General features: G+C 43.2%; 1 protein-coding gene across 4 annotated transcripts in view; it reads left to right on the top strand.

Moving 5' to 3' along the window:
• Positions 1-12,409, top strand: part of LOC111960720 (neurofibromin) — a 104,949-nt gene that overhangs the window by 87,456 nt on the left and 5,084 nt on the right. For 2 of the 4 annotated variants that reach the window (XM_023982909.2, XM_023982910.2), the window contains 6 exons: positions 5,146-5,281; positions 5,482-5,639; positions 5,983-6,224; positions 6,635-6,735; positions 7,599-7,741; positions 8,128-8,174. In XM_023982909.2, the coding sequence (XP_023838677.1) occupies positions 5,146-5,281; positions 5,482-5,639; positions 5,983-6,224; positions 6,635-6,735; positions 7,599-7,741; positions 8,128-8,174 (827 nt within the window). Of the gene's footprint in view, positions 1-5,145; positions 5,282-5,481; positions 5,640-5,982; positions 6,225-6,634; positions 6,736-7,598; positions 7,742-8,127; positions 8,175-12,409 lie in introns of those variants that run through there. The other 2 variants (XM_023982906.3, XM_023982907.2) reach the window with 1 other exon arrangement.

Consider the following 12,409-nt stretch of genomic DNA (forward strand, 5'->3'; position numbering starts at 1 on the left):
CACAGGCAAAGCAATATGAGGTGTAGAAGCACGGTGGCTAGGAAAAACTCCCTAGAAAGGCCAAAATCTAGGAAGAAAACCTAGAGGAACCAGGCTATGAGGGGTGGCCAGTCCTCTTCTGGCTTTGCCGGGTGGATGTGGATTATAACAGAACATGCCAAGATGTTCAAATGTTCATAAATGACCAGCATGGTCAAATAATAATAATCACAGTAATTGTCGAGGGTGCAGAAGGTCAGCACCTCAGGAGTAAATGTCAGTTGGCTTTTCATAGCCGATGATTAAGAGTATCTCTACCGCTCCTGCTGTCTCTAGAGAGTTGAAAACAGCAGGTATGGACAGAATAGCACGTCCGGTAACAGGTCAGGGTTCCATAGCCGCAGGCAGAACAGTTGAAACTGGAGCAGCAGCACGGCCAGGTGGACCGGGGACAGCAAGGAGTCATCATGCCAGGTTGTCCTGAGGCATGGTCCTAGCGGCAGGTCCTCCTAGAGAGAGAGAGAAAGAGAGAATTAGAGAGAGCATACTTAAATTCAGACAGAGACACCGGATAAGACAGGAGAAATACTCCAGATATAACAAACTGACCCTAGCCCCCCGACACACAAACTACCATGCAGCATAAATACTGGAGGCTGAGACAAGGAGGGGTCAGGAGACACTGTGGCCCCATCGATGATTACCCCCGGACAGGGCCAAACAGGAAGGATATAACCCCACCCACTTTGCCAAAGCACAGCCCCACACCACTAGAGGGATATCTTCAACCACCAACTTACCATCCTGAGACAAGGCCGAGTATAGCCACAAAGATCTCTGCCACGGCACAACCCAAGGGGTTGAATCCCTGAGCTGACAAGGTTAAAATCTGTCGTCTGCCCTTGAACAAGGCAGTTAACCCACCGTTCCTAGGCCGTCATTGAAAATAAGAATGTGTTCTAACTGACTTGCCTAGTTAAATAAAGGTGTAAAAATAAAAATAAATCGGCCGAATCGGCACCCAAAATTACCGATTTCCGATTGTTATGAAAACTTGAAATCGGCCCTAATTAATCGCCATTCCGATTAATCGGTCGACCTCTACTTTCCACCTCCACTGCTGTCCTGTTGATGTGGATATGGGTGCTGCTGTTCCTGAAGTCCACGATCATATATTTTATTTTGTTGACTTTGAGTGAGAGGTTATTTTCCTGGCACCACACTCCCAGGGCCCTCACCTCCTCCCTGTAGACTGTCTCGTCATGTTGGTAATCAGGCCTACTACTGTTGTGTCATCTGCAAACTTGATGATTGAGTTGGAGGCATGCTTGGCCATGCGGTCATGGGTGAACAGGGGATACAGAGGTGCTGAGCACGCACCCATGTGAGGGCCCCGTGTTTAGAAAAAAGCAAAGTGGAGGTATTGTTTCCTACCTTCACCACCTGTCAGAAGTCCAGGACCCAGTTGCACAGGGCGGGGTTCAGACCCAGGTCCTCAAGCTTAATGATGAACTTGGAGGGTCCTGTGGTGTTGAATGCTGAGCTATAGTCAATGAACAGCATTCTTACATAGGTATTCCTCTTGTCCAGATGGGATAGGGCAGTGCGATGCCGATTGCATGGTCTCAAATCAAATCAAATCAAAATTTATTAGTCACATACACATGGTTAGCAGATGTTAATGCGAGTGTAGCGAAATGCTTGTGCTTCTAGTTCCGACAATGCAGTAATAACACAACAGTAATCTAACCTAACAATTCCACGCTACTACCTTACACACACACACAAGTGTGAAGGGATAAAGAATATGTACATAAAGATATATGGATGAGTGGTGGTACAGAACGGCATGGCAGATGCAGTAAGATGGTATAGAGTACGGTATATACATATGAATGAGTACTGTAGGGTATGTAAACATAAAGTGGCATAGTTTAAAGTGGCTAGTGGTACATGTATTGCATAAAAGATGGCAAGATGCAGTAGATGATATAGAAGTACAGATATACATATGAGAAGGGTAATGTAGGGTATGTAAACATTGTATTAAGTGGCATTGCTTAAAGTGGCTAGTGGTACATTTTTACATAATTTCCATCAATTCCCATTTTAAAGTGGCTGGAGTTGAGTCAGTATGTTGGCAGCGGCCGCTAAATGTTAGTGGTGGCTGTTTAACAGTCTGATGGCTTGAGATAGAAGCTGTTTTTCAGTCTCTCGGTCCCTGCTTATGCACCTGTACTGACCTCGCCTTCTGGATGATAGCGGGGTGAACAGGCAGTGGCTTGGGTGGTTGTTGTCCTTGATGATCTTTATGGCCTTCCTGTGACATCGGTGGTGTAGGTGTCCTGGAGGCAGGTAGGTGTATCTCTCTCGGCTGTGGAGCTTTTGAAGTGGGTCTAGGGTGTCAGTAGGGTGGAGGTGATATGATCCTTGACTAGTCTCTCAAAGCACTAAATGATGACAGAATTGAGTCCTACTGCGCAATAGTAATTTTGTTCAGTTACATTAGCTTTCTTGGGTACAGGAACAATGGTGGCCATCTTGAAGCATGTGGGTACAGCAGACTGGGATTGGGAGAGATTGAATATGTCCGTAAACACTCCTGCTGTGCATCCTCTGAGGACGGGGCTCTGAATGCTGTCTGAGCCGGCATCCTTGCGAGAGTTAACACGCTTAAATGTCTAACTGACGTCTGCCACGGAGGAGGGGAGCCCACAGTCCTTGGTAGCGGGCCGTGTCGGTGGCACTACGTTATCCTCAAAGCAGGCGAAGAAGGWATTTAGCTTGTCCGGAAGCAAGACGTCTGTGTCCGCGACGTGGCTGGTTTTCTCTTTGTAGTCCGTGATTGTCTGTAGAACCTGCCACATCCGTCTCGTGTCTGAGCCGTTGAATAGCGTCTCCACTTTGTTTCTATACTGACGTTTTGCCTGTTTGATTGCCTTACGGAGGGAATAACTACGCTGTGTGTATTCGGCCATATTCCCAGTCACCTTGCTATGGTTAAATGTGGTGGTTTGCGCTTTCAGTTTTGTGTGAATGCTGCCATCCACAGTTTCTAGTTATGGTAGGTTTTAATAGTCACAGTGGGTACAACATCTCCTATATGCTTCCACACCATCTGTGTATTCGGTGATGTTATTCCGAGAGGCTACTCGGAACATATCCCAGTCCGCGTGGTCAAACCGATCTTGAAGTGTGGATTCCGATTGGTCAGACCAGCGTTGAATAGTCCTTGTCGGCATCCCTGAAGTTGGAGTAGCAGTGGTCGATTGTTTTAGCAGTGCGGYTACTACAGTCAGTGTGTTAATAGAACTTTGGTAGCGTTTTCCTCAAATTTGCTTTGTTAAAATCCCCAGCTACAATAAATACGGCCTCAGGAAATGTGGTTTCCAGTTTGCATGAAGTCCAGTGAAGTTCTTTGAGGGACGTCGTGGTATTGGCTTGATGGGGGAAAAAACACGGCTGTGACTATAACCAAAGATAATTCTCTTGGGAGGTAATACGGTCGGCATTCGATTGAGGTATTCTAGGTCAGGTGAACAAAAGGACTTGAGGTCCTGGGTGTTATCACAATCATACCATGAGTAGTTAATCATGAAACATACACCCCCGCCTTTCTTCCCGGAGAGATATTTATTCCTGTCTGCGCAATGAACTGAGAACCCAACTGGCTGTACGGACTCAAGACAGTATATCCCGAGAGAGCCATGTTTCCGTGAAACAGTATGTTACAATCCCGGCTGTATGTAATAACACAAAAAAATGTCTGTGCTAACAATGTAAGAAATAACAGATAACATTTTTATTTTTCAATTAAAAAGAGGTTGTTATCCTTGCACCACACTGCCAGGTCTCTGACCTCCTCCTGTCTCATCATTGTCTGTGATCAGGCCTTCCACTGTTGTGTCATCAGGAAACTTAATGATGGCGTTGGAGTCATGCTTGGCCATGCAGTCATGGGTGAACAAGGGAGTACAGGAGGGGACTGAGCACGCACCCCTGAGGGGCCCCAGTGTTGAGGATCAGCATGGCAGATGTGTTGTTACCTACCCTTACCATCTGGGGGCAGCCCATTAGGAAGTCTGGGATCCAGTTACTGAGGGAGGTGTTTAGTCCCAGGGTCTTTAGCTTAGTGATGAGCTTTGAGGGCACTATGGTGTTGAACGCTGAGCTGTAGTCAAGGAATAGCATTCTCACATAGGTGTTCCTTTTGTCCAGGTGGGAAAGGGCAGTGTGGAGTGCAATAGAGAGAGCATCTGTGGATCTGTTGGGATGGTATGCAATTTGGAGTGGATCTAGGGTTTCTGGGATAATTGTGTTGTGAGCCATGACCAGCCTTTCAAAGCACTAAATGGCTACAGACGTGAGTGCTACAGGTCGGTAGTCATTTAGTCAGGTTTCCGTGGTGTTCTTGGGCACAGGGACTATGGTGGTCTGCTTTGAAACATGTTGGTATTAGACTCAGTCGGGAACAGGTTAAAAATGTCAGAAGACACTTGCCAGTTGGTCAGCCCATGCTCGGAGTCTCACTCATTGAAAGCGTCAGATATACCCTTTAGCTCAGTGCGGATGTTGCCTGTAATCCATGGCTTCTGGTTGGAATATGTACGTACGGTCACAATGGGGATGACGTCATCGATGCACTTATTGATGAAGCCAGTGACTGATAAACTGGATGAGCTATCAAGACTATTATCCAATGATTGCACGTTGGCTAATAGGACTGATGGTAAAGGCGGGTTATCCACTTGCTGTCGGATTCTTACAAGGCACACCGACCTACGACCCATATATCTCTGTCTCTTCTTCATGCGAATGACTGGGATTTAGGCCCTGTCCAGTTTCTGAAGTAAGTCCTTTGCGTCCGACTCATTAAAGAATAAATCTTTGTCCAGTATGAGGTGAGTAATCGCTGTTCTGTTATCTAGAAGCTCTTTTCGGTCATGAGATGGTGGCAGAAACATTATGTTCCAAATAATTAAAAAACGAACACAATAGCACAATTGGTTAGGAGCCCGTAAAACGTCAGCCATCTCCTCCGGCACCATTATGTATATTCATGAATGTTTATGCAATGATGGAAACATGTCCCATTACTGGTTTTCACCCTGATCTGGTGTGTGTGTGCGTGCGTCTGTGTACGTCTGTGTGTGTGACTGTTTGCAGCCCTGCTCACCGTGTCAGAGGAGGTGCGTAGTCGCTGCAGTCTAAAACACAGGAAGTCTCTGCTGCTGTCTGAGATGGCCATGGAGAACATTCCCATGGATACCTACTCTCTGCACCACACTGACCCCAACTGCAGGTGAGGCGCTCTCTACATCAGACACTTTGATCCTGAATAGGTTTTAACTTCAGCTGAAGACAAAGCCCATTTTCCTTTATCCAAAGTTTCATCTTGGTAAGTATATTTACCAAGATGCAACTTATGTTCTTGGTAAATATCTTTACCATCAAGCTTGAAGTGTTATTTCCGTACTTGTGGCCCCCATCTCCTCCCCTCAGGACACTGAGAGAGTGCCAGCTGTGGGCATCTCCCAAGGTGTCAGAGCGCTATCTGAATGCCTACTACCCTACGGTGGGGCAGATCAGCCCCCGTACACGCAAGTCCATGAGCCTGGACATGGGCCAGGCCTCCCATGCCAACACCAAGAAGCTGCTGGGTAACTATAACATTGCTGCTAAACTACATGGGTAATGTTGTCTAGGTGTTCCCCTTAGCATTGGAGTAGCATTTTATACTGCTGCGCCAGAAGTGTATCATGCAAGCTGTTTTATCGGGTGTATACTCTGTCTATGCTTTGAAGCCATGCTAATGCTGACTATGACCAGGCAGTATTGACTACAGCGTTAGTTGCGTCTCATTTCCGGCAAGAAATACACCGCTGATGTAAGAGTGCTGTAAGATGGACATCCCATGTCACCACTCACCACCTTATCTGCCTAGACCCTCTCCTCACCCTCTTCAATCATTAGCTCTACACTCTCTGTGGTGTATTTCTCCAGGAACCAGGAAGAGTTTTGATCACCTGATATCCGACTCCAAAGCACCAAAGAGACCAGAGACCGAGTCTGGCGTCACCACCCCGCCTAAGGTTAGGTGCGTGGCCGAGAACGACTACGAGATAGACAACCAAAGAATGGGCCACTCCCACCTCCGCAAGATGTCTGTGACCGAGTCCAACGTCCTATTAGACGAGGAGGTGCTGACCGACCCCAAAGTCCAGGCCCTGCTGCTCACTGTGCTGGTGAGAGGATTATCACACAAACTCACACCTGGCAAAATAAGAAATACTTATAAAGCGGGTGATAAAATAATAAAAACATATGTAACACACTCACTGGACATACAGTACATGTTGCACATACTCAGTGCACCACTAGTTACTGCTCGGGTCCAAGTAGTTATCATGAATGGATTGCACGTCGGGAGGCAGCAACATGCAGTGCATTCGGGAAGTTTTCAGACCCCTTAACGTTTTCCACATTTTGTTACATTACAGCCTTATTCTAAACTGGATTACATTGTTTTTCCCCCTCATCAATCAACAAAATGTGGAAAAAGTCAATACTTTCCGAATGCACTGTAGCGTACAGCTTTCTACTGTATATAACTGGTTCAGTCTGCAAAGCTATGCTGTCTGTTTCTCTGTCCAAGGCCACCCAGGTCAAGTACACCACAGATGATTTTGACCAGAGGATCCTGTACGAGTATCTAGCTGAAGCTAGCGTCGTCTTCCCAAAAGTCTTTCCCGTCGTGTAAGTAAACATGCCCGAAAATCCCCCAAAACCAAATACATAGCCTAAGGGCCTACTTTTCCATAAGCAAATCTAGAGACTGGAGAAAACCCGGGGAAATTATTTGAGAGCTTGAAAGCTGTTTTGGCCCAAGATGGTTGTTTTTGGGGGGAGGAAAGTCCCAATGGTCTTCTGAGGAGAAGAGGCTTGTCCTGCTCCAAATGCATCATGGGAGTTGTAGTGTGGTTTACCTATCTACAGAGATTATATGTGGGCGGCTGTATACAAGTAAAAATGTCACGAGTTGTTTTTTTGTTTTTTCACCTTTATTTAACCAGGGAGGCTAGATTGACAACCATTTCTAATTTGCAACTGCGACCTGGCCAAGATAAAGCAAACCAGTTCGACACATACAACAACACAGTTACACATGGAATTAACAAACATATACAATCAATAATACAGTAGGAAAATCTATATACAGCATGTGCAAATGAGGTAGGATAAGAGGTAAAGCAATAAATAGGCCATGGTGGCAAAGTAAATACAATATAGCAATTAAACACTGGAATGGTAGGATGTGCAGAGGATGAATGTGGAAGTTGAGATACTGGGGTGCAAAGGATCAAGATAAATAAAAAAAATACAGTATTGGGATGAGGTAGATTGGATGGGCTATTTACAGATGAGCTATGTATAGGTTAACTTGAGAACTGTCTCGTATGTTATTGGCCTAGTTATTCACCAGTGTGTTTGAGTCCTGTCATGATATGTGTTGACAGGGTCACTGGGAAAGGGTGTTGCCATGCAGAGTGAGGTGTGTCTGTAATGATTATGGTGCCTACCTAGCTGATGTTTATCTTTGTGTTTCCTCCTCTTCCCAGCCACAACCTGCTGGACTCCAAGATCAGCACGCTGCTGTCTATGTGCCAGGATACCAACCTGCTGAACCCAGTGCATGGCATCGTTCAGAGTGTGGTCTACCATGAAGAGTCTCCTCCACAATACCAACCCTCCTATCTACAGAGTATGTACATTCATCTACAGACCTGCTCTACCCATCTCTCTCCTCGGTGTCCTCATCTCGCATCATTCATCTCTCTCTGCCCCCTCCCTTTGTCTCGCTCTCCTGTCTATCGCTGTCTGTCTCTTTGCCCCTATCTCCTCCTCTACTTTTCTCATCCGTCATCTCTCTCTCTGTCTGTCTCAGTCCCTATCTCCTCCTCTACATCTCATCTCTCTCTGCCCCCATCTTTCTCTTCCCCCTCTCTTTCTCTCTTGCCCTCTCCCCTGACTGTTATGTTGTGTTTTCTTCTTTAGCAGTTTAACTTTGCCAATGATGCCTTTCTTCCTCCATTACTTTTTCCCCCCTCTCTCTCGCTCTCTCTCTCTCTCTCTTTCTCTCTCACACAGGCTTCGGATTTAATGGACTTTGGAGGTTTGCCGGACCCTTCTCAAAGGTATGATTCATTGCCCTCATATTTCCCTTTCATTCTCCCCAAGGCAGTGCGGCCGTGCTGGAAGAATTTAGCCCCGGTAAGCAATTACAGCCTTGCCTCGGAGCCTGCCGATTGCCCCAAGATTTATTGGACATCCTCCTCTCTCTCTCGCTCTCTCACTCTCTCTCGCTTTCTGGCAACCTCAGTTTCCCTTTATGATGGTTTTGAGTAAATAGGACAAGCAGATGCTTCTAACTCTAAATTGAAGGTCTGGTTTCAGCATGGGGCCACATATACAGTACCAGTCAAAAGTTTAGACACACCTACTCATTCCAGGGTTTTTATTTATTTATACCACCCCTACCTTATCACAACACAACTGATTGGCTCAAATGCATTAAAAAGGAAATAAATTCCACAACTTTTAACAAGGCACACCTGTTAATTGAAATGCATTCCTGGTGACTACCTCATGAAGCTGGTTGAGAGAATGCCAAGAGTGTGCAAAGCTGTCATCAAGGCAAAGGGTGGTAACTTTGAAGAATCTAAAATATATTTTGATTTGTTTAACACTTTTTTTGGTTACTACATGATTCCATATGTGTTATTTCATAGTTTGGAAGTCTTTACTATTATTCTACAATGTAGAAAATAGTAAAAATAAAGGAAAACCCTTGAATGAGTAGGTGTGTCCAAACTTTTGAATGGTACTGTTTATGAATACATGTTGATTTGTAAATCAGTTTGGATCAAAACATCTGCTAAATGACTGTGTATTATATCTAACGTGTATTATATATAATGCAGAACCGTTCCGTCACTGTTCTATGGCCAGCATGCCTATTTTTACTCAGAGGGCAGAATATTAGAGCTGGGAATTGCCAGGGACTTCACGATATGATCACAATACTAAGGTGCCGATACAATATGTATTGTGGTTCTCACTGTTCTATATGTATTGTGATTCTCACTGTTCTATATGTGTGGGATTCTCAGTGTTCTATGTATTTATGTTATTGTGATGTTCTCACTGTTCTATATGTGTAGGGATTCTTACTGTTCTATATGTATTGTAGTGTTCTCACTGTTCTATATGTAGGGATTCTCACTGTTCTTATATGTTTATTGGGATTTTCTCATGTTCTATACGTGTTGGGATTCTCACTGTTCTGTACGTATTGGGATTGATACTGTCTGTACTATTGGGATTCTCACTGTTCTTGTACGTGTTGGGATTCTCACTGTCTATATGTGTAGGATTCTCTACTGTTCTATATGTATTGTAGTTCTCACTGTTTCTATATGTATTGGGATTCTCCACTGTTCTATTATGTATTGGATTCTCACTGTTCTATACGTGTTGGGATTCTCACTGTTCTGTAGTATTGGGATTCTCACTTTCTATAGTATTGGATTCTTCACTGTTTATATGATTGGGATCTCACTGTTCTGTACGTGTTGGGATTCTCACTGTTCTGTACGTGTTGGGACTCACTGTTCTGTACGTATTTGGATTCTCACTGTTCTATATGTATTGGGATTCTCACTGTTCTGTACGTGTTGGGTTCTCACTGTTTATATGTATTGGGATTCTCACTTTCTATATGTATTGGGATTCTCACTGTTCTATATGTATTGGATTCTCACTGTTCTGTACGTGTTTGGATTCTCACTGTTCTGTACGTATTGGGATTCTCACTGTTTCTATATGTATTGTTCTCACTGTCTGTATGTATTGGGATTCCACTGTTCTATATGTATTTGGATTCTCACTGTTCTATATGTTAGGATTCTATGTTCTATATGTATTGGGATTCTCACTGTTCTATATGTATTGGGATTCTCACTGTTCTATACTGTATTGGGATTCTCATTTCTATATGTGTTGGATTCTCACTGGTTCTATATGTATTGGTTCTCACTGTTTTCTATTAGTTGTTGGGATTCTCACTGTTCTATACGTGTTGGGATTCTCACTGTTCATATGTATTGATTCTCACTGTCTATATGTATTGGGATTCTCACTGTTCTATATGTATTGGGATTCTCACTGTTCTTTACGTATTGGATTCTCCCTGTCTATATGTATTGGGATTCTCACTGTTCTATATGTGTTGGGATTCTCACTGTTCTATATGTTTGGGATTTCTCACTGTTCTGATAGTGTTGGGATTCTCACTTGTCTATACGTATTGGATTCTCACTGTTCTATATGTATTGGGATTCTCAACTGTTCTATATGTATTGTTTTTCACTGTTCTGCATCGTATGTGGGATTCTACTGTTCTGTACGTATTGGGATTCTCACTGTTCTTATAGTGTTATTGTATGGATTCTCACTGTTCTTATATGTTTGGGATTCTCACTGTTCTCGTTACGTATTGGGATTCTCACTGTTCTACGTATTGGGGTTCTCACTTTCTATATGTATTGGGATTCTCACTGTTCTATAGGTATTGGGATTCTCCACTTTCTATATGTTGGGTTCTACTGTTCTATATGTATTGGGATTCTCACTGTTCTATATGTTATTGGGATTTCTCACTGTTCTATATTATTGGGATTTTCACTGTTCTATATGTATTGGGATTCTCACTGTTTCGTTTATACGTGTTGGGATTCTCACTGTTTCTGTACGTATTGGGATCTCACTGTTCTATATGTATTGTGGTTCTCACTGTTCTATATGTATTGGGGATTCTCACTGTTCTATAGTATGTGGATTCTCACTGTTCTGTACGTATTGGGATTCTCACTGTTTCTATATGTATTTGTGGTTCTCACTGTTCTATATGTATTGGGATTCTCACTGTTCTATATGGTGTAGGGTTCTTCACTGTTCTATATGTATTGGGATTCTCACTGTTCTATATGTGTAGGGATTTCTTACTGTTTCTATATGTGTGGGATTCTTACTGTTCTTATTGTAGGATTCTCTACTGTTCTATCGTGTTTGGATTCTCACTGTTCTATATGTGTAGGATTCTTACTTTTATATGTATTTGGATTCTCACTGTTCTATATTTGTATTGGGATTTCCACTGTTCTAATATGTATTTTGGTTCTCACTGTTCTATATGTATGGGATTCTCACTTTGTTCTATATGATATTGGTGATTCTCACTGTTCTATTTATGTATTGGTGATTCTCACTGGTTCTATAGTGATTGGGATTCTCACTGTTCTATATGTTCTATTGGATTCTCACTTGTTCTATATGTATTGGGATTCTCAACTGTTCTATACGTGTTGGGATTCTCACGTTCTATATGTATTGTGGTTCTCTTCACGTGTTGATTCTCATTATGTATTGGGATTCTTCACTGTTCTGTATATGTATTGGGGATTCTCACTGTTCTATACTGTATTGTTCTCACTGTTCTGTACGTGTTGGGATTCTCACTGTTCTTTAGTGTTGGGATCTCACGTTCTTTGTGTAGGGAATTCTACTGTTCTTTACTGTGTGTGGATTTTACTGTTCTTACGTGTTGGTTCCATGTCGATATGTGGGATATGTTCATTATTGTGTCACTGTCTTATGTATTGGGATTCTCACTGTTCTATATGTATTGGGATTCTCACTTTCTATATGTAGTTGTGGTCTCCACTGTTTGTACGTGTTGGGATTCTCACTGTTGATATGCACTTGGGATTCTCACTGTTCTATACGTGTTGGATTCTCATACGGGTGTCTATACGTGTGGACTCACTGTTCTTACGTGTTGGGATTCTACTGTTCTATACGTTATTGGGATTCTGCCACGTGTTTGATACGTGTTGGGATTTACTGTTGTAGTTTGGGATTTCACTGTTCTTACGTGTTGGGCTATACTGTTCTGTACGTATTGGATTTATTACTGTTCTAACGTATTGATTTGGATCTCCTTTATACGTATGGATTTAACTCTTCTATGTACTTTGGAGGATCTCACTGTTCTACGTAGTTGGATCACTGTTCTAAATTTGGGATTTGTACTCATACTTTGTTCTGTACTTGTCTGTACCTGTGGATTGAACTTTCTGTACGTGTTGGTTGATCCACTTGTTCTGTACGTTTGGGATTTCACGTCGTAGACTCATTCTGTACGTGTTTAATTGGACGTTCTATACGTATGGATTTACTGTTTCTGTACGTGTTGGATTATACTGTCTGTACGTGTTGGGTTACTACTGTTCTATACGTGGGATTTCCACGTTTACGTGTTTACGTGTAGTGTGGATTATCACTGTTCTATACGTGTGGATGATTCTCCACT

This window comes from Salvelinus sp. IW2-2015, linkage group LG4p (assembly GCF_002910315.2).
Source record: "Salvelinus sp. IW2-2015 linkage group LG4p, ASM291031v2, whole genome shotgun sequence".
NCBI classification, from domain to species: Eukaryota; Metazoa; Chordata; class Actinopteri; order Salmoniformes; family Salmonidae; genus Salvelinus; species Salvelinus sp. IW2-2015.